The sequence below is a fragment of the Balaenoptera borealis genome, assembly GCF_965194805.1.
Source record: "Balaenoptera borealis genome assembly, chromosome: 21".
NCBI lineage: Eukaryota > Metazoa > Chordata > Mammalia > Artiodactyla > Balaenopteridae > Balaenoptera > Balaenoptera borealis.
Genome location: NC_138880.1, coordinates 37,587,322 through 37,614,756, shown reverse-complemented (window position 1 = coordinate 37,614,756; position 27,435 = coordinate 37,587,322). Strand labels below are relative to the sequence as shown.

The following is a 27,435-nucleotide window of genomic DNA, read 5'->3' as shown; positions in this document are numbered from 1 at the left end:
ACAAGATATGCACAATCGTAGAGCCGGCAAGCGTTACGGGGACCACCAGGAAGGGGTGTGCACGGCGGCGGGGTTGGGAAGGGGGAGCTCGGGCTCGTCCCCCGACCGGCGCGGGAAGCGTAAGCCGGCCAAGCCCAGCGCTCATGCAAATGCAGCCTCGAGGCATTTGTGCCTCGAGGGCAGAGCCTCCCCGCCCGAGCCGGTTCGCTGCCTGCAAACAAGCCCCTCCCGCGAGGAACCGTGACGCCGCTCCGGCGAGGCCGCAGGCCGGCTGCGGGGGCCCAGAGCGTTCGCCCCTGCCCGCCGCCCCGCTCAGTCTTTCTGCTGTAGGCCCTTCCGGGTCTTTTACTGACATATCATACATATATATATATACACACATACAGACACACACACATGAATATTCACACAGGTGCATGTATATATATATAACATTTCTTTACAGCGAGCGCTTTAAGTAGCTGACGGTAAATTCAAGCGGGAGGAAAACCCCAAACCCTCGCCAGCAACCGCTGAAACGACCCTCAGAGTCCGAGACCCGAAACTGCGGCGGTTTCGAGGAAGTCGGAGGCCTGCGCGCGGCCACGAGCCGTGCCGTCCGAGGGCCCGGGGCGGCGGGGCGACCGTGCAGGCGCCAGCCCAGGCCTCGGCGCGCGTTCGCGGGCGCCACGTGGAAGCCAGGGCGAAGCCCCAGCGCCGCCGGCTCAGGGGGCGGGCGGCCCGCGCGCGGCCGCTCGTGCGCCGGCCCGGAAGGTCGCCGGCCGGCGGGGACGGGCAGGCGCAGGCGACCTGGGCGTGGAGCCCCGCCACCTTCCGGCCACGCGGCGGCCCCGCCTCCTCCGCCGACTTCCTTCCCGGGCGGGACGGCGGGACGGCGGGACGGCGGTGGCGGGACGGGCGCCGGCCTGCAGGTCGCGGGCCGGGAGCGGAGGGGCGGCCGGGGCAGCGGGCGGCCGCGGGGACGCCGCCTCCCGGTCCAACGTGCTGCCGGGGAAACGGCGCGGGGCCGGCGGCGCTTGGGCAACCTCGCGGGGGGCGCCGCGGCCTCCGGGGGGTCCGAGAGGCGCTGCCACGTGGGCGGCGGGGCCGCGTGGGTGCGCCCCGGGGTCGGCATCGCGGGGCGGGAGGAGCGTGGCTTGCGGCCGGGCCGGTGACCAGACGTGTCTCCCTGGATCCGTTCTGCAGCGGGGCGCAGGGCACCAGCGAGCGCCCACCCGAAGCCGGTAGTAAGTTCCCTTCCCTCCGCTCTCCTTCCTCGCCTGGCCTCCTGCCCAGCCAGCACCCCGCCGGGCCCCCGGCAGCGATTTCGGATGCTACCCCTTAAACCGCGTGGCGAACCAGTTCCGTCCAGCGTCGCTCCGCGTTAAGAGGGTTTACAGGCCCCTTAGGACCGGGGAAGCGTGCCCAGTGGGTCGCCGGGTTCCCAGCAGGCACCGACGTGCTGCACAGCTAGGTCCCGAAGCCCAGCTCTGTTGGGAAAGCCTCCCCTTCCTTCAGCCCGCCTGTGCAGGCTTTCTCCAGACTTCTCCCTGAGAGCCACCGGGCTTCTGCCTTGCCCTCCTTCCTGGCCCTTGGTTCGTCTCCCTTGAAAGGATGCCCCCACCCCCTTACTGGAAGTTTTAGGTCCCTTCAGGGCTCTCTCCCCGTTGGAGAGACGCTTGTGCCTGCCCGCGAGTAGAGCCCAGTGTTACCGAAATCCTGCCTTACTCACGGCACTTGGCAGTCTTCATCGTTTCTGAAACTCTTTTGGTTCAGTACTCAAGAGTGGATAACGTCTGCCCCACCTGGGGAAACTAGGCGGAAGGGAAGGCACACATGAATATCACAGTTGGGACAGCTCCAGATGGAATCCAACTGGCATGGAGAATAATCCGGTGTGGTTTAGGGAGAGTTACCTATTCTCTGAGCCTCTCTCTAAGAGGGATGTTAGTTACCTTTAGCTCAGAACGAGGCTTCAGTGAGATGATGTGTACAACCTTCAACAGTGTCTGAAATATAGTAGATGATCAATAAGTGTTCTCCTTTCCCTCTTTTGCTGGCTCCATTTGATAAGGGAGAGAGGTAAAGGCTGACAGTGATTTGTAGGGCAGGCATGTGTAGTAACTGGCAAAAAAATCCCATGAGAAAGCAGTAAGTAGATGTAATATCTGGGAATGCACATCCATACAAGCCGAATCCAAACTTCTGAAATAGTAACTTAATTTATTATTTTTTTTCTTTTCTGAAGACCAGAGACCGTCTGGGGTTCATGTGTTGTGATTTCTGATTGATAAATGTAAATTGAAATTTTCTGAGTTTGGAGAGCCAAAGTTGAAGTGTGCTTGGGTTGAACTGGAAAGCAGATTGACCAAAATGTGTTTGTCCACTGCTGTTTTGTTGTGTTTTTCTTCTAGACCCAGCATGAGCGAATTTCCCTGTAAAAAACGTGACGACTATTTGGAATGGCCTGAGTATTTCATGGCAGTGGCCTTCTTATCGGCACAGAGGAGCAAAGATCCAAATTCCCAGGTAAGTGAGTTTTACAGGAGAATGTTTGGACACTCACAGACACGGAGGTGCCTACAAGTGAGCAAATTACAAGAGGAAGAGGGTCAGTGGACACCTGCCAACTTACAAAAAGCAGAGTAAATCTGCTGTCTTTTGTGCTGCATTCCTGCCTGCTTACCTCTTCCTATGAGAGAGTAAATTGTCACATGCCATCGTTCACTGTCTCTCGTACCCCAAGGAGACAGAGCTCTTAGCCCCTCCAGAAGCTGCGTGCCCATCTTGGAGCTCTGTAGGCCTCTGGTCTCATTTATTGCCTCTCCAGTGGCAGACCAGCCACCCAAAGTCACCAAGCCTTTGGGCATGTTTTCCTGTAGGTCGGAGCCTGCATCGTGAATGCAGAAAACAAGATTGTGGGCATTGGGTACAATGGAATGCCAAATGGATGTAGTGATGACCTCTTGCCTTGGAGGAGGACAGCGGAGAGTATACTGGATACCAAATACCCTTACGGTACGGCACGTTGTGTGTTCCATTCTGCTTGTTCATAGCCTCGGTGAGTGCTTAAATACGGTAGATGGTCAGAAAGCACCATCTTCCTTTTCAGTTACCGACAGCCGGAAAGAAAAAAAATCCTATTGAAGTACCCCAATTTCCCGCCTCCCTCCCTTAAGTGCCAAAGAGAGCCAAGAAGTGGAGGCGTGGTAGTGGTCACACAGCCTGGCCCTGGGGCCAGGGCTCTGTCGCGGGCCCGGCGTGTTTCGCTGGTGGCGGGCTTCTCTGCAGCGTGCCACAGCCCCTGGGGGAGGTGGCCCTGCCATTTGTTTCTTGGCTACTTGGGAGCGGGGCCAGCTAACCAAGTGCTGGCCAGGGCTTTGCTCTGATGAGGAGCAGCGTGCATTTCCATCTACTGAGGAAATGTGGCTCAAGCTCATCTCTGGGAAGCAGGACGCAAGCTGTGAGCTGGACACCAGGAGGGGGACGATGCAGTCGCCTGCCCCTGTTCCCCAGGGCGCCGCAATCCCAGAGTGGCCGCTGGCCAGACCGCGAGCCGGATGTGTGGAACCCGAGACCTTTGGCCTGGCCAACTCTGCTTTTCACCTTTAAATTAGGGGAGGGTGCTTGTTATAATCTGTTGCCTATCTGAGCCCCAGTGGGGACTCACTTCAGAGATTATCAGAGATTATCTGGGAGCGACCAGCCAAGCCTCACTTTTCCTTTAACTCCCTGGAGAATATGCAACTAATGCTGTAAAGAGGCGCGTTGGGCTGCATATGCTGGTTGCTGAATTTTCTTAACGTTTGGACCTGACTTTATGTCTGGAAATGAACAGACGGCCTCTATTGGAAGTAACGTAGACGCAGGCCATCCGGATGGGAAAGCTGTGCCTTCAGGGAATAAGGGTCAAGTGTCGTGTGAACGCTTTCTGTTTCATTGGCTCTTCCCTGCTAGGTTTTCCTCTGGAGTTTTTCTCACGAAGAACTCCAAGTCTACATGTAGCCTAATTTATATATTTTTACTAACGTTCCTGGACCTTAATCATGTTAAATAAGCCCCATAAATTTCTTTCTAAGCTGCTTCAGGGCAACTGCTTCGTTTTTGAAAGAAAAAGAAAAAACCATGCCTGGAGGTGGAGAAGGGTTTGAGGAATGAGACTGGGGAGACCTACAAAGCACTCGGGGTTCTCAGGGAATAAAACAGTTTAGTGATTACGGGGATTTCATAGTCGGGTTAGTCCATTTAACTCGCCCCCTTGTCGGAGGAGGAAGAGTTGGATCCCGGGGAAAAGAGGGTAGAACTGCCTTCTCAGCCTCGGCTTTATAGCTGAGTGGAGCGCGGGAAAGATGTGCCAGCGTATTTTAGAAACTTGTGTTCATCCTGCTTTTGATTCTGTAAGCTTTCAGTGATGAGAAAGAAGGGAAATGATTCGTTATTTGTAGGCACACGCAAAGGTGATTTTTCACCGGACAGTTCAAGGTCCCATATAAAAATGAAAGGCTTTGATGAATTCAAGGTCCACAGTGAAGTGTGTAAGGACCCCAGCCCTTATTCGCTGAGTCAGGGCAGTGGGCTCTGGGTCCTGGTGCTGAACTTGCCTGTAGAGGAATTCCTGGGGGGTGTCAGTCTGCGACGCTGAGGCTGGTTGCAAAACGATGCCAGCGGTCTGCACGGTGTAGAGCTGTCCTCACTGGTTACCGGCGGCTCTCCCGTGGGACCTGTGCCTCCCTCAATCACCATGAGCCCCAGGCACATTTCTGGCAGTGACCTAGAAACCCAAGGCTTTGCAGCACGTTTACCATCCCCCAACTCCCCGCTTCCAGAACCTCTCCAGTAGCTAATTGTGTTTGTTCTGAGACACTTGCCTTTTGTCCAAGTTGGAGAGTACCTTTCAGAGCTCCTTTCCAGAAGGAATTAAAAAAAAAAAAACCCACACAGGCATTTGTCCAGCTCCACTGATTGTTTTCTATTGAATGGTTGCTGAGTTTCAGGGCACTGGTTGTCTGTGTGCATTATTTTTTACTATCCATGTGATACCTCTAGGTTTTCAAAGCTCTTTGCCCCTTACTTATCAATTATTCATTTTACACATAGCCGTGTTAGAATGTAGACAGTTTTCTTTCACGAGAGTAAGCTTATAACTTGATGTACCGTAAAAGTCGGAGAACGTATTAAATGGTTTTTAAAAGGCATTTAGTATCACTACCATCATAATACATGTAAAGATGGGCTTTAAGTCTGAATAACTATGACTGGCTGTAAACTATCCACTTGGTCTTGTCTTTTGAAGGGATTTTGGGTCACAGAGAAGTAAATGTTTAGGTAGCCTTGGATGTAATAGAAATGTTTGGTGCTAATTGACTAAAATGCAAATTCTTTTTTTCTGTTTTAAGACTTAAAGAAAATTAATTTAAAAAAATAAGTGATAATGTCTGGACTTGGGTGGGCGTAACCCTTTCCTTCCTCACTGACATTAGCGGTGGCTGGGCTGTCTCAGGTATGACTCTGTGTCCATCCCTGTAGAGAAGCTTTAGAGGTTATCGAGATTCCAGACCACCGGCTTCCTAATTCTTCTGAATATATGGGGACCCTCTTTTAAATGTCAAAAAAGACTTCCAAGACCCCTATATGATGCTAGTTAAATTAGTAGTATCTTTTTTAAAAAACTGAGGTATGATTGACATACAAAGTTACATTAGTTACAGGTATAGGACATGATGATTCATATGTATCAATATTTGATATGTTTACAGATTTTTTTTTCTTATGATGAAGATTTGCAAGACCTACTCTCTTAGCAACTTTCAAGTGTGCAGTACTGTATTATTATTAAGTACAGTCACCATGCTGAACATCACAGGACTTATTCATTTTATAACTGGAAGTTTGTACCTTTGACCCCTCTACCCATTTCTCCCACCCACCTCCCCCCTCTGGCAACCACCCATCTGCTCTGTGTATCTGTGAGCTTGTTTTTGTTTTTCAGATTCCACACAAAAGTGAGATCATACCTTTTATTAGTATCTTTTGAGTAAGAAGATCCATGATGACAAAAAGCTATTTGATATCAGTAACACTTTGCATTAATCTGAACTTTACTGATGTTTGGAAAAAAAGTGTATGTAAGTGCTAGACGTATGTTTGCCAGTCTGTGGACCATCCCTGTAGCCCTGGCAGAACCTCAGTGGTACCTTGGGGTTTGTGCCCACGGGGTCTAAGCTACCCGCTTCATTCATGGATGGGAACCTGAAGGCCCAGAAACGTTAAGTAACTAATACAATGCCACACAGGCAGGGTGACATCTTCTAATGCCAAAGCCAGTGCTCTGTGCTTCCTTGGGGGGGAGGGGGGCACGGGAATTCGGCTTTTCTGAAGCAGGTAGATGGCAGCACAGTGGGCCACCCATTTTCTTCTTCTCGCTATGCACTTGAGCAAACAGAGGTTTCGATGAAATGACCCCCCGGAGGTCGAGAGCTCAGGTGGCCTGCACCTAGGGTGAAGCAGGAAGCCGTTGGCACCTGGCTTCCCTTCACATTTCTCCCAAGGGGAGCTTGGGAATTGTGTAAGTTTAAGTTTACTGGTTAACGTATATAGCTTAATTCTCCTTATTAATTCTGTAAGTTTGGAAGTCATTAGTCTTGACTGACACTCTGTGGAAGGGGAGGTAAACACAGAATACGTGTAACAGAGTAGGAAGATGGTGTTTTTTCTGGGCTGTGTCTCTAGAGAGGCATTTTTAAAGGGTGTTTTTGTTCTTCCAGGCTTAGGATCAAAACTTCATTGAAACGATTTGATTATAATGTGGTATTAATATGGAAAATGAAAATTCCCCCTGCCAAGGAAACTGCCTTTTATCTCATCTTTTTCCTGAGAAATCCAAAAGATAGTATGATGTCAGTAACAGTAAGTGGCAGGAAGAAGTCAGCGTTATTACAGTGACACCTTTTCACATGAATGACAATGAAAAAGAACTGGAAAGGAGCAGATATATCTAATTCACCCTGTAGAAAAGCTTGGGAAGACTTTAATTTCTATGCGGGGTGGCTGGTAACCCCAAGTGAAGCGTTCAGCTGACACTTTCCGCTCCTTTCTCTTCGTGGGGTTCATCAGAGTGAAGCACATTTAATCAAAATACCAATTTTATAAAGTGGAGGCGAAATACTTGTGGTAACTCAGAGATCACTCTTTCCTCAGGTTTTCATAACCAATTTTGATGACATGGCTTACAGACCAGAGTGCTGGCGTAGAATCCGCTTCTTTCTTCCTCGGGAGCCATTGTTCAACTTCATGTTTTTAACAGAGCTCCCACGCCCATCAGACTTGAATGCATTTTCCTGCCATGCTGGTTCCCACTGGGGAAGGGATTTGTGGAGAAGCAGGCCTCTTTGCTTGGCCTCCTCTTCCATCCCAATCAATCAAGAAGCCAGGATTGCTTTGGCTGTTGCATCGCACTCGTGCGATAGTCGTGATGTCCCAAGATGGGGAGTAGCCCTGCGCTCTGATGCACCGGGCAGACATGGAGACATGGGACGTTTTCCAGAGTCAGTTCATATTTATGCAGGAAAACTCTCACTGGTTAAGAATCTGCGCTTCCACTGCAGGGGACACGGGTTCAATCCCTGGTCGGGGGACTAAGAGATCTCACATGCTGCGCAGCGTGGTCAAAAAAAAAAAAAAAGTATAATGCTGGGAAGGAAAATGCTGGAAATTAATTAAGGCAAGAGTTTAGCGTGGCAGCTTGAAACAGTTTTGCCAGCGTGTGGCAGTGCTTCTTTATTTAAGTGTATTCTTTATTTTTCAGATTTAGCATGTTGTTAAGCATGCATAGATGTCATTTTAGTGATTACTTAGCCATTTACCTTACCCCTTTGAACACTGACATTTTCCTGACTGCCATGCATGTGATATATTTCTTTGGCATCCAAAAGGTTAGTCTTGAGAAACTAATTTATCAAGAAGTTAGGAGGCTGATCCTTCTTAAGCTGCAACTTCCTCACAACTTGTAAGAGCTTCTTAGTCATTAAGATCAAATTTGTTCCCTCAGCCGGTTGAAACTGAATGCCCTCTGGTTTTGTTAGGCAGATCCATGGATTTGACGACTTGCTGTTTCTTTTCCTGCAGAATTCTAATTTCACTGGTGGCGACCCAACATCCCTCCCCTGCCTAGCCATCCAGCACTTGTGGCCTGACAGTGGGCCTAATTAGGGACTTTTGTACAAAATAACTAGTGTAATCGATGGAAAACCTTGGAGCAAGTTTACAGTAAAAAAATAAAGTATATTGTTTTTATGAAAAGAGGGGCAAACTCGAGTTTCACCGTGTGGTGTTTTAGACAAACAGGGAAACACAACGGCTTATGGATGAGGCGCCCCCTGAAATTTAACCAGCTTAACATAAGTGCATTTCACTTTCAGGTATAAATGTTTATAAACAGCCTTCAGAAAAGAATAAATCATGATTTTGTTCATTTATTTGATTTTTCTCTATACGTTTTAATCTATAAATTCAGGGCTAATTATCTTCTAAGAGCTAGAGATTACTGCTTCACCATGAATGTCTACAAGGGATGTATAGTAACAATGTATCGTAACTACCTGTCCTGAAGAGCAGATGTAGAAAAAGCTCAAATGCTTATCTATAGGATCAAACCTACCCATGAAAATACACATATTGGTCTTTGTCTATAAAAAGTCAGTTTACTTCATGGACATTTATAATAAAACTTAAAAATCATTCAAGGTTAGTGATTTCCAAATTGATGACCAGGAAGGGGGCTGAAGTTTGTACAATCTCTCTAAATAAAAGGTTTGTTGAGAGATTAATAGCGTCAACAAAATGTCAGGGCCACACTCAACCTATTTTAGGTTGTATTAAGTATGTGAGCTCATTAATTATCTGAATGATAAATATAACTTCTTTAATTCTCTATGTTTGATAAGCCTTTGCTTAGAAACTCAGGGTTGCCACGCACTGTGGTTCCAGGGAGCACTTGACACTCCTTGAACCTTGGAATCTTTATTCTGTTGATCTGTTCTGTCCGTTATGCTGGTTTTGATTGATCTTTTCTGAAATTGGCCTGAATTATTAAGGTTTTGTTTTGAGTTTTTTTCATCAAGACTCTATCTTTCATAAGCTTTGTTAATACTGGTATTAAACTAGAATATATATATGTATATAGTTTGCTCCCAGAAATATGCAATAAAATCTGGTTCCCAGAGATTTTTGCAACTATTTATATTGTTTTTTACTTTTACTTCTTAGGACTTTTGTTTTATATTTGCGTGGGACTATACAAACCTTTAATATGCATGTTGGCTAAGAAAAGCTCCACGGTGCTTAAAATGACAATTATCAGGTTCAAGTGAGAGAATCCTAGACTGACTCTCCAGAGCCCGGGCTCCAGGGGTGGTGTATGTACATAAACCCAGGGATTGTGGGGTTGTCAGATACACGACTTGACGTTCACGTCTCAATATCTTTATGAAATAAATGATCACTGAGGACTCCTCCAGTTCTAGAGTTCTCAGGAAAAATTAAACAATATAGCTTTGATTTTATTTGATTAGGGCGCTGTTTCTCTGCTTAAGGAGTTTTAAGGGTGTTCGGGAAGCATCCTGGGGTGAAAGCTGCAGTAAACAGCTGTTGATGTCAGTGACACAGAGGGAATATGCATCTGTGCGTGTGGACAAATTAATAGAGAGAAACAGAATTTATTCCCCCCCTCCTTCTAGTGATTCAAACCTGCTCCAGTTCTGAGATGAATATAAACTGATGGAGATGGTACACAGATGTAGGTTGCCCCACAAACATGGATGAGAAAAGGTTGGAGAACAGCAATGAAGAAAAAGACCCCGTGCGTAAATAGAAGAAAATATATATGAAGAGAGGAGAGACACTTAGAACTCTTTGGAGACAGGAGGTTATTCTAAGACCAAACAGAAAGAAAGGACTTGAGAAATCCTTTTGTGAATCAGTCCGTGTGGTGATGTTTATTGAAACGTGGGTACTGGCCTGGCTTCAGGAAATCCCTTGATAAGTGGAGAATATTGGTGAAAGCAAGGTGGCTGGAATGTGCCCGTCTTCTCTCTGCTCATGCCGTCTGACGCGCAGGTCGTAGCCAGTGCGTGGAGGTGTAAATTTCATCTCTCTGCTTTCAAATGATAGATGCCGTAGTAAATTTAAAATATTGAATATGATAAGTGAGCATGAATTTTTAAATTCTACAATTAAAAGACTTTGTTCAAAATGCCATTAATTTTGAGTTTAGGTGGAAAAGGGAAGCAGAATCCCTCATTGTCCTTTTTCCTTCTGCGAGTGAGTTATAACTTCTAACTTGAGTTAGAAATTGAAATAAATACAAATGAGTCATCTACTCATATTAGTTTGAGTTTTCTGTTGGTGAGTTCTTGAGGCATCTTGCTTCCTTTTTAAAAATTGTAACTATATTTTATAATACATGACATTTTTCCAAGTATGTTCCCCTGTAGTCGTTCATTGACTCAGCAGATACTTACAGGGCGTCTATTTTACGTGTTCTGTGCCAGGCGCTCTACAGCAGTAAATAATGTACATGTTCTCTGTGTTCAAGGAGCTTGCAGACTGATGGTGGAGCAGGCAGACATGAATGGGATAAACAGATGTTATTGAATGTGTCTTTCTGAGGAAGTGACTGTCACACAGAGGTCTGAAGGATTTGATGGGCCCCCATCAGGTAAAGATGGGGTAGTGGGTGTTAGGGGATGAGAAGAGCATTCCACAGAGAGAGGTGCTTGGGTGAAGGCCCTGGAGGAGGAAGGCTCTAGCTCATTGTGCACCAAGGAGACAACTTGGCCCAAGCTTAGCACGTGAAGGCTGGAGTAACACGGCAAGGCTGGGGGCCCGCAAGGTCAGGAGTTTGGATGTGAAAGCTCACGTTGGGGTGTGTGGGAAGTGGATTGTTCGGGGGCAGGTGGAAACAGGGATACAGCCGGGGGCAGTTGCAAGAGGGCAGTGGAGAGGAGGCGAGGAGAGGGGTGCATTGGAGGAAGCGTCACGAGGGCTGGTGACGTGGGGTTGGGGAGGGAGAGCCACTCCTTCCAAACAGTTCTGGTCCGAGCGCCTAGGTTTGGGGGAGGAGCGAGGGAAATCTGGGCCTCTGAGGTTGCAGGTGTCTGTAAGAGCTCTCAGGGAGGGTGTGAGGTCGGCAGGTTGGGTGTGCGAGCGGACAGCCATGTCAGCGTGGCATGCCAGCTTTGGGTGACGTCACGGGCGTGGGTGAGGTGACGTAGGGAGAGGGTGCAGAGGCCGGGCCCTGGCCAGAGCCCTGAGAACCACGGAGAGAGGTTGGTGGAAGTGGAAGGGCCTGCAGAGAAGGGCAGTGACATCAGGGAGCGCACGGAGCAGTGCTTCCAGAAGGAGGGAGCGGCCGGCCGCGTCCGAGGCTGCTGAGAGGTCCCAGGAGGTGGAAAGGTGCCTGTGGGGATGAGCACGTCGGAAGTCACGCTGACACTGCAGAGAGCGGCTCCGTGGAGCGGGAGGGTGGGAAGGCAAACCGGAGCCAGCTGAAGGAAGGACAGAAGGGGGGGAAATGGGCAGAGCGGAGAGAGGTCCGGTTTTGAGGTGTCTGGGAAGAGAGCGGAACGGTAGGGTGACGGGATGGCGGCCAGAGGGAGGGGGCCGAGGTAGAGGTTTCTGTTGTCTGTCCGAGGGGAGGGTCCGGGTGTGTTTTCGTATTGTTACAGCACGCATTTGCATGCAGCTGGGAGTGGTCCAGGAGAGGGAGACGGATGAGGGTGTGAGAGGGACGGGCCCCAAGCTCACAGATCAGCAGTGAGGGGAGGACACCAGGTGCGGGCAGAGGGGCGCGGGTGACAGCCGACCTGCGACCTTCGGTCGTGGAGTCCCAGGTGGAGACGTGATCCGCTGCAGCATTTCAGCGGAGGATGAGGGCGGTCGTGGGCTGAAAGGGGAGGGGGCTGCGTGGGGCAGGGAGCCGGGGCCGCCCTGGAAATGCAGGGCAGGGCCGCAAGTGTGGTCTGTCCTGGGAGTCCTGAGTTAGATCCGGTAAGCCCCGTGTTCTGCACGCCAGATCGGGATCAGCGTGTCACCCGGGGTGTGCCTTGTAGAGCTGGGATCAGTTAGAACACAGGCCCCGACTGCTGTTCCAGCGCCCACTGGTCAGTCCCGGTTCACCTTTGAAAGCTGTTAACCCGAGAGGGAAGCTTTGAGGCTGGACAGTGTGTCTTTCCGTCACAACGCTGTCCAGCAGTGGTGAGTGCTCTGCTTCTCTCTGTGCTTCCTCGGTACGTGTTAGACATCAAACAGTGTATGTATCGCACGCGGACAGTGGGAAGGGCGGCGGGCTCAGCTCACCCCTCGATGAAGTGCGCTGTCTCCACTCCCTCGTCCTTCTGACCTGACTGTGTCCTTAGCACACAGGGAAGCAGAGCAATTAGACTTCTGGGGGCTCTATTGTCAGTAATGGAGACACCACAGCCAGAAGTCTCTCTAGCCCTAGGCACTACCACTGGGGCTAAGTGGGTCCCCTGGGTGCCCTGAGTTGCTGCCAGCGGCCTTAGCAAGAGGCGGGGAGGAGAAGGGGGCAGGGGATGGGGACCAGGGCAGGGGAGGGAGGGAGGAAAAACGTCTGTCCTCCTGTCCGCCCAGCCGAGCAGCCCGGGAGGAGAGGTCGGGGGCACCGACATTTACCAGGTCCATCTTCTGTGCTGTGCTCGTCACAGATTTTAGTCTTGGTGGCGGGTCTCAGAGGCAGGTCTTGTGTGTGTGTGTGTGTGTGTGTGTGAAAGATCACAATTTTAATTTTTTTTAATTTGATTTAATTTTTTAACATCTTTATCGGAGTATAGAACTACCATACGACCCAGCAGTCCCACTCCTGGGCATATACCCTGAGAAAACCATCATTCAAAGAGAGTCATGCATCACAATGTTCATTGCAGCTCTATTTACAATAGCCAGGACATGGAAGCAGCCTAAGTGTCCATAGACAGATGGATGGATAAAGAAGATGTGGCACATATATACAATGGAATGTTACTCAGCCATGAAAAGAAACGAAGTTGAGTTGTTTGTAGTGAGCTGGATGGACCTAGAGTCTGTCACACAGAGTGAAGTCGGTCTGTTTCTTTCAGGTGCGTAGGCCAGGAGGCTGAGGCTTCACCGGATGCAAAGGGTCATTCACAGAACTAGCAGCTGGGGGCAGGGTCAGAGTCTGAGGAGATGGCTGGGGTCCATGCAGGAGGAAGCGGGGCTCTGGGGCGTCTCTGGACCAGCCCAAAGCCTTGTTCCAGGAGTGGCCTGGGCCAGGGCAGCTGAGCCTGGGGCTTCATGCAGAGCCTGGAGGATTCGACTGCCTTTTTTTTTTTTTTTACATTATTTTTATTTTATTTTTTTTTTAACACCTTTATTGGAGTGCAATTGCTTCACAATGGTGTGTTAGCTTCTGCTGTATAACAAAGTGAATCAGCTATATGTATACATATATCCCCATATCTCCTCCCTCTTGCGTCTCCCTCCCGCTCTCCGTATCCCACCCCTGTAGGTGGTCACAGAGCACCGAGCTGATCTCCCTGTGCTATGCGGCTGCTTCCCACTAGCTATGTAGTTTACGTTTGGTAGCGTATACATGTCCATGCCGACTGCCTTTTGAGGGAGCTCACCCTCTTCGGATCCCAGATCTGGCCAGAACGCCCTTCTGCTGTCGTTTGCTCCCAGCAGAGACCCCCTCTCTGGGCACAGGGTAGTAACAGAGCAGCCCCCAGACGTCTTCCAGGGGCAGGGCTGGGGTCCTCTGCATTAGCACTACTCCCTGTTTTTATGTTCACTTACAACCTTAGACGGTAATAATAGACGCCTCTGCACTGGAACTATGCGCCCCTCAATGCCAGAAGCTAGGGGCGCAGTCGCTTTACCTTCTGAACAGAAAAGCCACTAGCCGTGCAGGGGGCGGGGCTGGCGGGGCAGTCGTGTCCCGTTCTTAGCAGAGGGCTTCCCACTGTTCCGGTGTGGCCAGGTGAGGCCCAAGTGCTGTCACCTGTCGCCTCTGCTTAGGAGGACCCCGCTCCCAGCTCCCCCAGGTCTTCATCACAGCAAGACCCGGCTGGATTGGACGCCGCTGTTCTCAGCAAACACGTGCAGTTCTGACTTGGCAACAATGCTTCACCGGCAGAATTCTCTCTACTTCACAAAGCGTTTTCCTCCCGTGCTCGGCATTGTAACCTTGCAAGTTAGGAAGGGAAGGTACTCATATTCCTGTTCATTGTTGAGTGAGGCTGAGCTTGAACCCTGGTGCCCCGGTGTAGGCAGGTGCCAGGTTTTAGCCCCCTTGGTTCTGAAAGCCATCTGTAATCCAGATACATTTTTCTGCAGGAACAGTATTGCCTGCGGATTCAGCTCCCCTCTGCCTACAAACAGTGCATTTAAGCCCTCGTTTCCTGGGTTTTTGCCACACTTCCCGCCTTCCGTGGCCTTTCTTCTGTAGTGCCTGCAGCCCTGGCTCTGGTTTGTCCGTGCTCGGGCGTCTCCTGCCTGGCGGGGCATGGGCTCTGCAGGGGGGACCCGCCAGCTCCTGCAGTGCCAGCGCCCAGGCCTGTAGGCGCTCTGCCTGCAACCAAGACTTAGAACGACACGCATCTGGGAGGCGTCTACAGTTGGAAACCACTTTCCCTCCCTGCTGCAGCCCGGTGCCAAGGGATGCCCCTCTGGCGGGGGTAAGGGGGGACGGGGATGGGCAGAGCTCTCCGTGAGAAGCCGTGGGAGGGAAGTAGGCTTTGGAGCGTTAGACGCTGTCAGAGAGGAAGACCATGGCGGGGGCTCTGGGGCAGAGGCTGGGGGGCAGAGGCTGAGAAGAGCGGGCGGGGCCCACCAGGCCTGTGCCGTTGGGCTTGTCTCGGAGAAGTAATGTAGTTGTCCCTTCCTGAGCCGGTTCTCCCTCTCCCCTACCCACCGTAACCTCAGATCCTTTGAAAACTCGATCACGAGTCCAGTCACTGCCTTACCAACATGGAAACTTGGTGGAGCGGCGGTGAGGCAGAGGAGTGACGGCGTTTGGGGCCAGATTCTGGCAGTGTTTGCTTCGGATTGGGGGTAGCCGTGACGGCGAACACGTTGCGACCTTTGAGGGGTGCTGGGGGTGGGAGGTTGGGGAAGGGTTAAATCTGGAGGCTACTCTCTTGTTTAGCTCTTGACTTGAAGGATGGGTCCTTTGCATGCTGGTGGTGATAGATGAGGCCCTGTCAGGACATCTTTCAATAATTAAGAAATAAGTAGTTGAAATTCCAGCCCATCTCTTGAAGCAGTGAAGCGCTTCCCTGAATGGACCTGTTAGAGGAGTGGGTGCACGTCCCGCCCCTCGGTGGAAGCCTCCATCGGGCGGGCACCTGAGGGGCACCCAGAGCGGGGGGTACCCGTGCTCCGAGAGAGACGAGTCCGATTCAGCCACTCTGATCCCTGTGTGACGCCAGAAGTCAAAACACTTGGACCCTGATTTCGAGAAGTAATGACCAAGAGCTTTGTCATCAGAACAGAAGTGGAGTATCTTGTAAAAATTAACGTTGCGTTATTTTTTTAAATGCACAGGTCAACCTTGAACTCGGGTACCCCGTTTTGTGTCAGTTATTAATTGCAGGGTGGAGCGTCCCACCTTTTCACGGCCCTGAGCGCACTCTTCTTGGCTCTCGAGTCTGGACCCTCCCTCTTGGCAGCAAGCTGAAGTGTCCGTGCTCAGAACGCGGGTGGCCGCCCGGCCCCGAGAACCATCACAGCCATCAGTCAAGGGCACGGGAGCGTTCCCCAGGGACGCTGAGGCTTGTACAGTACAGCCTGGAGAGTGTTGGCAGAAGGCAGGGCAGGTCAGGCTAAGTTCCACAGGTGCTCTGTGTCTGGACCTTTCACCTGCCCTAAGCCAGCTGCTTCACCAGGCTGCCCCACTTTCCAGGTCAGCCTTGGTGGAATAGCCCTCAGGCCCCAGGAAGTCATTTTCTTCAAGTAAAAATCCTGTACTACTAAAAACGAGGAATTTTAAACAACCTGGAGGGTTTCTTTAACTGGAATAGAAACATAGTTTTCCTGACCCCAAATTTTATCAGACCCCAGTACCTCCCATCATGTCCTGGTAGCCACATGACGATCAGTTTGGGGCAGAATCACACTATTAAATTATTTGTGCAGCAGTTAACAATTGTTTAGCCTTATTCTGAGGTTTCTTTTCTTTTTTTTTTTTTAAACCTATTTAAGTAACCTTAACAATGCTACTGTCTAAAATAGATATTGTATTAGTCTTACATGAAACGAGATGAAAGTTAAATCTATAAAATGTTGAATCTCTTAAGTCTAACCAAGGATGGAATATATCCTGTTAATTTGTCAAACTTCTAGAGAAACGCCTACATGAGACAGTAAGGATTAATCAAGCCCTAGTAAGAGGGAATTTGAAAAATACAGTTTTCTAATTATGCAGTCTCTTCTCAGTGGGCCAAGGTTAATGCAGTTCTGAATTCTGACAGTTAGTAATATAAAAGAAAAAAAAAAAGACCAAAGCATGTGAATTGTCTTATAGTTACCTGAAACAGAGGTTCTCCTTCTAGCAATCAAGAACTTCATACGCATTAATCTGATATTTTCAGCGTTTGATTCTTTTCCTTTTAAACAATGTTGAGAATCGTTGAAGGTTCTTGTGTCACTCTTTGTGCTTAACAGATATACATGTAGTATTTGGAGATTTCTTTTGCTTATTGCTCAGCCAAAGATGAGTAATTCTAGGTAAATGGAAAATTTGTCTTCTTGTGTGTGTGTAACGATTTAGCTGTCTTTTGAATACTTTCTAGACACTGTGTATCTTGGGAAGACTTGGTCCTGATTCCTGCTATGAATGTAGCAACTAGGCTTATCTCGAGATCAGTAGCAGAGCCACCCTCCTTGGTGGGTTTTTGTACTCAGGCCTATTTGTAGTTCTTGCTGCAGCTCTTCCTAAGCCACATCATAAAAACACTAGCACTCAACAAAGATAAATGTATTCTTTAATTTAGTGCCATCAGATATCTACAGAGTGTTTTTATCATAGTGAGAAAAGTTGCAGAGGAGACTCAGCCCACCCAAAGAAGAGGCCTGCAGAGAAGATGGGAAAAATTGGGGTTAGAAATGTAGATTTCAGGGTTTTACAAGTAGATCTGTTCTCTGAGAGTCTACGGATGGATGAATCCTTAAAGTCCAGGACTATGGCAGGAAAACGAAAGAGCAGGGTTGAACCTTGGGAAATGCCCAGAAATGTGAGAGCAGGACAGGGACCCACAGAGAAGTGGTCTGGTGATGCTGAGAGGGTTAGAGCAGGGGATGTGGGGTGGTCACGCATCAAGGGCCAGGAGAGCAGGGAACCCAGAGACTGCAGCCAGAAAAGGACTGGGTTTAGGTAACTACGAGGCCGCCCGGCGGGGTGTGGGGACAGCCTCCTGTCGGCTCACGGAGCAGATCCGACACATCACATCTCTCCCCAGCTATGCACCACGTGTTGGGGGCTTGGAATAAGCCCTGCGGGAGTATTTCCACCACAAAGATCGGCAGAGGCTATAAATTAAGGCTTAGTTTTTTGTTTTTGTTTTTTTAGTAGTTGGTTGTATACATGTAGTAGCACATTACAGAGGCCAACAGGTTTCCACAGACTGGTATTTCTTAAGCTTTTTACATGGCGACGCAGCATGTTTACATAGTTTACACCCGAAACAGTTTTAAGGAACCTCCTTAACCTTGCCACGTGGCATGCATTCTGATCTCTCCCCTTCTCTTTCCACCTATTTCCATAAAAAGGAGGAAAAAATGCTGTTTATAACTCACTAAACTGATCTCACGACCTACGGTTGAGAAAGCATTGTTTTACAGAAAACTAGAGGTTCTATATGCATCATAACACCAAGAGGTGATTATTTTAAAAATAGAGTAGCAGTTGTAGATAAGACAGTTTCATCTCGAAAGGAAGAAGAAAAGAGACCCAAAATGCTGGAAAGGCAGCCTCTTCAGAATGGGGGCTAAGTGTATGTGTGTAAAGGAGAAGAAAAATGGAACAGCGGGAGCCCCCATCATCGGAGATGCGGGGTGAGGGGCTGCCGAGGGCGGGGCCTGGCCCTTGGCGACAGGAGAGAAGCCTCATGTTTTGTTGTGACAGCCTGTCTTGGAGAAGGTCAGCTGTTCTAGAGGATGAAGGAAGGGAACTGGATACATTGGGAAAAAGCTAAAAACCGGATTCCCTTGGGATTGTAAAAACTGCCTTTATTTAGTTAGTTGGAGCCACTGTTACTCCTGCAAACCAAAGAGCACAGCTTTCAGTGGCAAGACCAGGCCGTGAACCCCGGGCTGACTCTTGTCGCAAAGCTGTCTTTCCAGACTTGCCCGAGAGGACGTGAATACGAGGGAAAGATGCTTGGCCCCGGAGCAAGCCCATCACAGGCAGGCCCGGCTGCTGGGTGCTCCTTGTGGCCTGGAGTGGACCCCTCCGGGCGGTTACCTGTTAAGTGACCAGTGGAGATGCCAGACCAGGTGAATGAATCCCAGCCTCCACCCTGACTGGCCCACGTTATACAAGCCGAACGGACAGTCGTCAGTCACGTTGGTCTGCCCACAGGACAGTCTGGGGCCCGAGGCCTGTCTGCCTGGTGCCGCCTGGGCGGATCGGCCCCAGAGAGAAACACGGGGCGGTTCTGGAGGGGAAGCGAGGGTCAGGGCCGCGGAGACTGGAGGCCGCGGGGCCGAGAGGTCAGCCAGGCCGGAAGCACGCAGCCTTTCAGACTCGAGGATCTGGACCCACGGCGCAGGGGTCCCGAGGTGGGAGGGGCCGGGGGTTCCTCCCCTCGACCCTCAGGTGCAGGCTCGGGAAGCAGGTGCCAGGTGGCTGGGGTGGGTGTTCGCCACGTCTGGAGCTGGGGGTGTACAGTGCTGAACGAGGGCGGCGAGGTGTGGATGGGACGCCTGAGTTTCGCACTCGTCATTGTCTGGTTTTGAACGTGTGGGATTGTGGGTCGTGACCTGTTGCCTTTCCAGAGCCTCACGTGTGCCTGGCACTCAGCCATGCTAAATGCCCAGTAGACCTCTTGTTTCTCTACCAAGAAGCTTTGTATTTTCCATCCTGTGATCTTGTGGTTAAGAGAAAGGAAGTCTGTTTATAGTCCAGCGAATTATTTCTATAAACCACCCTTTACACAGGGGTGTCGGATGCTGCCCGAGAGAATCTGTTTCATCTGATAGTTTTCGTTAATGAATCCAGACATAATGTTATATTTTGCCCCAAACTGCCTCGGATGAATTAGAGGAAGATAGTTGTAGTCAGTGTCACAACTTTTAGAGATTCATAAGAGGACGATATCATAGTGTTTCCTAACAGATTCAGAAACTGTAGTTCTGAATATTAATACCAGCACCATCAAAAAATAGTTATTAGGTGGGAAAGCGTATTTTTGATATTTGAATTTAAGAGGACTTTCTGTATTTCCCAACGTTGCCATCAAGACTTGGAATCTGAATTTCCTCCTTTATTCATTCAGTAAACATTTAACACCCATATGTTCATGGCATAGCATTAGGCTCTGAGGGAGTTACAAAGAACCTAGAAGCCTGGGCTCTGCCCTCAAGGGGGAAATAAAAGAAACAAGTACATCTAATTGTTTTTAACACTGAGCAGTGTTGATCCCAGCTTGGGAACATCTTGGTCACCGGGGAAGGAAATGGGGCCGGGGGCCCCTCCGAGGCCAGTGCCCTGACAGCCCTGAGGGTCCCCCCAGCCCTCGGGGTTGACAGGACAAGGTCTCAAGGAGCCAGGCTCGGGTCCCTCTGCAGCCAGCGAGGATTGTTCTCTGACGGGCTGTGACCTGATTAAGCACGGCTTTTTTTTTCCCTTTAGATTTTCTTAACAATGCCAGAGACTGTTCATTTCTACACACAGCTAAATCGTGGTGTTCATAGGCTAAGGTGAGCACCGCCAGCATCTCCTGAGAGGCCCCAGCTCAGCTCTCTGCCTGCAGGATTGCAGAGCTGCTGCAGGACTCACAGGGACACTTACAACGTCCCCTGAAGACGGGAGGCCTGGGGAGGACGGTGGACCAGGGTCTGAGCCAGAGCAGGCCCTCAGTAAAAGTTCATTGACTGAGTACATCCGAGCTAAAATATACAAGAGCCACGAGTTTAGGCCACTCTTCTTTTAAGGCCTTGTCCACAAAAAGAAAAACGCAGAACGTAAGAGCCGGGAGTTGAGTTTTATTCAGGGTCTTACTGAGGACTAGAGCCAGGAGACAGCCTCTCAGAGACCTCTGAGAAACAGCTCTGAAGAGGTAGCGAGGGATGTCCATATATATAGGATTTCGGCTAAGGGGTTTGTGCAGTCAGCATACAGTATAACTAGTCACAAGGAAGAGATATCGCAGTTAATGAATTTAGTGCTTTCCTAAGTAGGGGAAGATGCAAGAATCTGGGTTCATAAAAATATTTTCTTGGAATTGACACCTAATTTTTCCTGAAATGTGTATCTAACTAAGGGCCTGTTGTGCCTCTTTTCCCAAAGCACAGAGGGCACCCTCCTGTTCTTCGTCCCGAGCTCCTTTCAGGGTGCACGGTAGGTCAGCGGCTGCAGTGGCTGACGACTTGATCTTGTAGAACTGGGTGGTGGGCAGGATTCTTTGTTTGACAGCCTCAGTGCTCCTGGAAGAAGGTGCTCGGGGTAGGAGGTTGATAAGGTGGAGAGAGGGGGAGACCTACGAAGGCCCCGTGTTTATAATTAGAAGCTTTGTATAATTTGGACCAGAGCCAGATGGTAATTCATTCAGTAAACATTTATCTAGCACTCGTGTGCCTAGAGTGTGCTAGGTCCCCTGCAGATATGAGAGGGTTCTACACGGCAGTGTTTTCTAAGCGTGTCTGCAGCTTAGAATCATGAGGGAGAATCTCTTAGAAATGCCAAAGCCCAGGCCACACCCCAGACCATCACAGTCTCCAGCTGGGGGACACAGACATGGCGGTTTCCTCCCTGGGGGGTTCCACCAGGCAGACACGTCTGCGAATCACCACCCCAAGGAGAACAGTTTTAGAGAGCGCACCCGGAAACGTAAGTAGGGATATTAGAAGTCAGTACAGCAGCCTCAGAAAGCAGGCAGGGGATTCTGGAGTGGGTCCGGGAGGTGAGTACTGCTGGTTCCCTCGAAGGAGCGCCCTGTGGATTAGGCGGTGGGAACACCTAGCCTAGCAGCCTGGGAAGGCGGGCGGGCGTCAGCAGGTGCGGGACGGGAGAGGAGGGAGCCTCCTCAGCCTTGAATTCAGGCAAGTCTGGGGTGACCTTGTATCACTGACCAGTCTAGCAAGAACTTGACTTTCCACGGTCGTTAAGTGGGTGGATGTGTTTCGTAGGGAAGACAAAGCACTGGTTATCCGATGGCATTTTTCTTCGGCGTGTGCCGGCTGAGGACCATGAGGTGCAGCAGATCCCTGGGGACAGAAACGCTCAGCTTCACTGCCAGATTCTCTTGCTCTTAAAATTGCCCCTTGCCCTCGGAGCGGCCCTGGTGAACATCCCTGCATGTGCGGATCAGCACACAAATGGGCCGTTTCATGCTGGTGGTTCCACCCCCAGGGTCTCGTGGAGCGGTGAGCTCTTGCTCTGCTCGGGGTGGGTGAGGACAGTTGACCTTGGCCCCTCCTGGCTGCTGGAGGTGCCGACAGACCCAGGGCTGCTGCGGTGTCCGGCTTCGCTGCTCATCGCCAACCTGTCAGACCACACGGCCCGCACTTCTCAGGACTTTCCGTCTCTAATCATTTCTTTAAAAATTGAGTCTATTATCTGTGTTATTTCATAGGGGCAAACGGAATGCCTCAACACTCTTAGTGAATTCTTCATGAGCTTGCAATCTAAGTTTTTCTTTCTTTTTCCTTCAAACCCACAGTGTGCCACGCCGAGCTGAATGCCATTATGAACAAAAACTCAGCAGATGTGAAAGGCTGTACCATGTATGTCGCCTTGTTCCCGTGTAATGAATGTGCTAAGCTCATCATCCAGGCAGGTAGGACCGGGCCGTTCCCATTTGTCACATTTGCATTGCTGCCTGCTCACCGCAGATGTGTTTGATCTTAAATCGCTATTGTTTAGATCTAAATTAACTGCACTATCAACTTTGCAAGATATTTCCTGTGTTTTGTTTTTGAATGGTGCCAGGTATTCTAAGACTAATTGCATCCTCTGTGATTCTTAGCATGTTTTTAATTTAGTTTGCAACTTCCTAAACTGCAAGCTGCCAAAAAACAACACAGGCGTTGCATATAATTACTGTCAATTTACTATTCTCTGACATATTGTGCATAGATTAGGGGGGAGGGAGAGAAATGAACTTCTGTCAGAAACAAGGTCAGCTGGGAGTCTCTGTATGAAATTTTAATTTGTGTCTAATATATGGTAGATATATGAGGACCTAAACATCTTTTTGCATATGAATGTCATATGACTCAAATGGTACAACTTGAAGTTTTTCTTATATTACGGTTACCATAAATCTGCACCATTGTGTTCTGAATATTTCACCTTTTTCAAACTGTCACATCTAAGATTCAGCTACACTTTATCTCCATAAAGCTCTCGGCTTGAGATTTAAAGACTTACCATGTTAGCCAGAGGTGTACTTTAACGGGGCTGTTTATCACGAGCCCGTGGATCTCTGAGCAGAAGAGGTCTGGCGGGACCAGGATGAAGGGTCTCAGTTAAGGGATCTCGTGGGCTCCCTCACTGGTGGCGCACGACCCTTCGCGAGTTTTCCTCGCCATCCTTAGGCACAGCGGCGGCGGCAGGTGCGTGGGAAGAGCAGCCTCCTGTGGTCCCTTCTGAGACTCGTGGAGGACCAGGGTGATTGGTCAAGTGCCCTCCAGATTCTTGGCCCTCAAGTTAGAACTGCCTGGTGAGACAGGGATAGGAAACAGATCTGCCCTCTGTCGAGCTGGCTTGGACTGGTCTGCAGAGCCATTCCTGGCAGCACGGTGGTCCTCATCTCTGATTTTGCCAGTATTCTCCACCACCCCCGTGAGCCTCTTGAGTTAGGAGTCGTTGCCTTGTGAATAAAGAATATTTGGTTGCCTGCAGTAAAGAAAATTTGTTAATCGGATCAAGGCTTGACTATTTGACATGTTTTCACTTTGCATTTATTAAAAAAAAATCCATAAAGGCTGGAGGGCAGATTAAATAGAATCCATGTGCTGCTGTATTTGAGAGCAGCAGATACATATTTCAGTCACTGGACGTTGTGTGCTCGCACCGTCAGGAAAGGTGATGAATCAGACTCCACCAGGGCTTCTGTCCGCACGCCTGTTGTTGTATCTCTGTGTGCACATGATGAGGTTTCTTTCACTGTTGCCTTTTAAGGGATAAAAGAAGTCATTTTCATGTCTGATAAATACCACGACAGCAAAGAGACGACAGCCGCGAGGCTCATGTTTGAAATGGCCGGGGTTTCCTTCAGGTGAGTGGGAGGCACGTGGAGAAGAAGATAGTAGGAAGGCCTGATGAAGAAAACACATTTGGCCTTGTCTGATGTTTAATTTCTACTTGTGATGCCTGACCTCCACACTTGGAAGCATCTTTTTATTTATTTTATTTAAAATTTATTTCTTAATTGAAGTATAGCTGATTTACAGTGTTGTGCTAATTTCTGCTCTATGGCAAAGTGATTCAGTTATATATATGTATACATTCTTTTCCATGATGGTTTTTCAGAGGATACTGAATATAGTTCCCTGTGCTCTGCAGTAGGACCTTGTTGTTTATCCATTCTGTATATAAAAGCTCACATCTGCTGACCCCAACCTCCCTCTCCGTCCCTCCCCTAACCCCCTTCCCCTTGGCAACCACAAGTCTGTTCTCTGTGTCCACGAGTCTGTTTCTGTTTCATAGATAGGTTCATTTGTATCATATTCTAGGTTCCACATATAAGTGATATCATATGGTATTTGTCTTTCTCTTTCTGACTTAGTTCACTTAGTTTGATAATCTCTAGTTGCATCCATGTTGCTGCAAATGGCATTGTTTCGTTCTTTTTTGTGGCTGAGTAATATTCTATTGTGTATGTGTGTGTGTGTGTGTGTGTGTGTGTGTGTGCGCGTGTGTGTGTGTGTGTGTATACACACACACACACACACACACAACATCTTTCTTATCCATTCATCTGTCGATGGACATTTAGGTTGTTTCCATGTCTTGGCTATTGTGAATAGTGCTGCTATGAATATAGGGGTGCATGTATCTTTTTTGGATTAGAGTTTTGTCTGGATATAGGAAGCATCTTTTTAAATATGATGGGCTAAGGCTCTAAAGATTATCCTAAGGGTAGATTTTTACGGGCAGTGACAGAAGTATCTGAAGACAATCTGTGTAATGATTACACTTTACTTTTAGTAGCTTTCCAGGGCTTGAACTAATTATTCTGGTAGTGAGAAATTTTAAAATTCACAAGTTTTATAATATTAACATTAAATCTTTTTAAATTTTGCAGATGTAACAACTCTGGCATAAAATATTTAAGGTGAAAATAACCTGCCAGGTTGGAACACTGGGAATTCTTTTTACAGTCATAGTTTAAATTGAGATTTGAAGTCATTGAGATTTATATGCTTACCTTTGGTAGGCACAGACTGGGAGGTGCGTGTTACTTGCAAGTCAGTTCAACCACCTTTGGTTTCTGGTAGAAACTTCTTTTAGACTGAAAACTTTTGAAGAAGTTCCTTTACAGTATTTGTGTCAACAGTTGGGGTCCTTGTAATTGGTAACATACCTAACCTTTTGGATTACTCATTAGGGATATAGGTTATATGTAATGAATCTCTTGCACTATTGTGCTTTCTGAGACACATATTATTTACATAATATTAATTAGATATTTACTGTATACTGATTTTTTTTAAAGAATATGTTTAGTCCCCATGTATGTTCTTTTTACCTGTTTGAGAAAGTACATAATGAGTAAAAAATGTCATGGGTTTATTTTACTTCTGCATTTATAGAACATGATTTTAAAAATGACTCCTCACCAGAGCTGGTTGTTTTCTATTGAGAGCAAAAGAAAATTTACTCTTTTTTTGCTTTAGAGCGATTCCAAGTTGGCTGCAAAAATTTCCTAGACAGTAAGATAAATCTGGTGGGGAAACTCGTCATTGGATGTCATGTCATGCAGCTAACTTGTTAGAAATCCTCTGACTTCCCGATAATTCATGAACTCAGCTAGCTGACGAACACGCAAACCAAGCCACCCCATGCATCTTTTTTTGTCCTAGTCTTTTCCAGTCCGTGTTTCTCTCGGTATGGTGCACTGTAATTGGCTCCTTTAGAGACAAAATATCAAGCGAATACCTGGAAATTTTTTTCCTCCCCGCAGAAAATGTAGGTTAAGCCAAAGTAAACAAATGGCTCTAACTACTCACCAGATAATATCTTTATATGTTTTGTTTCTTACCTTTAGGAAATTCACACCAAAGTGCAGCCAGATTGTCATTGACTTTGATTCAATTAACAGCAGACCGAGCCAGAAGCTCCAGTGAGTTACATCTCATTAAACCTCCAGAAGATTGGGATTATCCTCTTCTAAGAAGCTGCTAATGCCTTTCATCTTAAAGTTACACATAACTTTTTAATAGCCGGGCGGCAAAAGTCGACATCTGAAGAATGTAAAAGCTCACATCTTCCTGACTCGCTCCCTGTCACGTGGAATCTGCATCTGTTGAAACCATCGATTTAGGGTTTAAAAGGAAGGAGCTGTGGGTGCGCACGGGGCCGGAGCGGCGCCTCCCCTCCCGTCCCCCGGTTCGCTGGGACGCGCGTGGTTGCGCAGACGGGCGTCAGCCGTGCGTCGCCCACTGCGTTTCACAGCCGCTCTTCAGCGCCACGTGTGCTGGGAGGACGGACAAATAACTGTGGCTGAGTTCCTAGCGGGATGAGCAGACACGCTGATCTGAACATCGGGCCCGAATGAAGCGTCGCATGTAACGCCCTTGGGGAAAGGAAAGGAGCCGCAAGACGCAGCGTTTAAGTGTTTGCCTTCGAGAGCTGAGGGAGCCCCCAGCCGCCCAGCCGCCCACCCGGAAGCCCTGGACGGGGTGCGCCTTCGTCCCGGCAGACGACGAGTGCAACCGAGCGGGCGTTCTTTCCGGCTCTGCTGGCCTGCTCCCCACAGGGCGGTGCGCGGAGCGCCGCTGCGCCGCGGGGACCTCTGTTGTTCGTGCTTCTTACTCTGGCTTTGTGGGTGACGCGGAGCTCTTACATGAGTTTATGTGAGCAATGAGTCGTTCCCGGGGAAGGCAGCCCGTCGCCCTGCGTTGCCCCCAGGTCCACAGCCTGCCCGGGGGCGGAGGCCCGCACCGGCTGCCCCACGTGCCAGCACGGTTCATTTCCAGGGCTGCTCTCTCCTATCCTGTAAGTGAAAGGGATGTGAGGAGACGTCAGTTCCGTCCACATCTCTTGGTGATGGGAGCTCACTTGTGCTCCTGGCGCCCTGCCTTCACTGACACGCATCTCACCTTCCTAATCACTTCGATTTGGGGAATGGGTAGCAGTGCACCTTGTCTTTAATCTCATTTCGTTTTTATTCAATGTGCTCAGTACCTTCGCTGAGAAAATGGTTTCTTTATCCTAAAGATCATGACCGTTTTAAAGTGCTCTTACATCTTTATGAGTTTTTATTTTGTCTCTTGAGTTTTGGATTCCATATTCTGGGGCATTTGTAATTTGGCTCCTTACCAACATTATTAAAATCTTATTAAAATCCGCCACACCGAGGTATGCTCATTTTTATGTTATAATTATGTGCCTGACAATCCGTTTGTCATTTCTGTGTTGTCTGTGAAGCACGCTGCATATGTTTTAATGCTCAGAGAGCAGTTTGAGGCACGGATGCGGTGTGCCTTCCCCAGGGCTGAAGGGCGATGCGTCTCTGTGGACCAGACTGAAGATGTCCAGGAAGGCTCTCTTCCCTCTCTCTCCCCAGCGTGCCTTGCTCCTGTCTCAGGTGTGGCCATCTGACAGGTCATCTCCGCCACCTGACAGGTCCCAGGCCTCCTCCCTCCGTCTCCAGTGCTGGCTTATCTGCTGCTTTCCTACCGTATTCTTTTTCTAAATCTCCTTTTCTCGCCTCAAATTTTTTCTCTCTTATCTCCTCCAAACCCCCTGCCCTCTGCTCTAAAATGCATAAAACAAAAACAAAAGGTATGTAGAAGCAAGAAATCAGTAAAGATATTGAAAGATAGAAAATATGTTAGATTTTTCTGTTGCTGTGAATGAGTTGTGAGCCCTTTTAGCAAGAAGTATGTCGTTGTTTATGTCACATTCGTAAATATGTCTAGGGGCTAGCACCCCATACGGTCAGCCCTCTGTGTTGACGGATCTCTGCAGCTGCGGATTCAACCAACCTCACATCGAAAATGTTCAGAAAAAAAATTCCAGAAAGTTCCAAAAAG

At 48.8% G+C, this 27,435-nt stretch overlaps 2 protein-coding genes across 8 annotated transcripts in view; one reads left to right on the top strand and one right to left on the bottom strand.

The window, feature by feature from the left end:
• LOC309619429 (uncharacterized protein) overlaps nt 1–1,114 on the bottom strand; it is a gene marked incomplete at its 5' end in the record, with an annotated part of 33,373 nt that extends 32,259 nt beyond the window's left edge. For 4 of the 6 annotated variants that reach the window (XM_082374621.1, XM_082374619.1, XM_082374618.1 and 1 more), the window contains one exon: nt 444–1,114. In XM_082374621.1, the coding sequence (XP_082230747.1) occupies nt 444–1,114 (671 nt within the window). Of the gene's footprint in view, nt 1–396 lie in introns of all 6 variants that reach the window. The other 2 variants (XM_082374622.1, XM_082374623.1) reach the window with 2 other exon arrangements.
• On the top strand, nt 819–26,751 carry DCTD (dCMP deaminase). Of its 2 annotated transcripts, none has more exons than XM_082374626.1 (6): nt 819–911; nt 2,394–2,508; nt 2,862–2,997; nt 21,894–22,010; nt 23,357–23,453; nt 25,446–26,751. In XM_082374626.1, the coding sequence occupies exons 2-6, from the start codon at nt 2,401–2,403 to the stop codon at nt 25,522–25,524; spliced, it is 537 nt and encodes a 178-aa protein (XP_082230752.1). In that variant the 5' UTR covers nt 819–911; nt 2,394–2,400; the 3' UTR covers nt 25,525–26,751. The 2 variants fall into 2 exon arrangements, with proteins under 2 accessions (XP_082230752.1, XP_082230751.1); XM_082374625.1 differs by lacking the exon at nt 819–911 and adding an exon at nt 1,089–1,226.
• The last annotated feature ends 684 nt before the right edge of the window (nt 26,752–27,435 follow it).

What these genes read in the sequence shown, in the direction of transcription:
- DCTD (XM_082374626.1), top strand. Translation starts at nt 2,401, where the DNA reads ATGAGCGAATTTCCCTGTAAAAAACGTGACGACTATTTGGAATGGCCT. An exon ending in TAAGCTCATCATCCAGGCAG is followed by an intron (nt 22,011 to 23,356) that starts GTAGGACCGGGC and finishes TTGCCTTTTAAG; the next exon opens with GGATAAAAGAAGTCATTTTC. An exon ending in ATGGCCGGGGTTTCCTTCAG is followed by an intron (nt 23,454 to 25,445) that starts GTGAGTGGGAGG and finishes TCTTACCTTTAG; the next exon opens with GAAATTCACACCAAAGTGCA.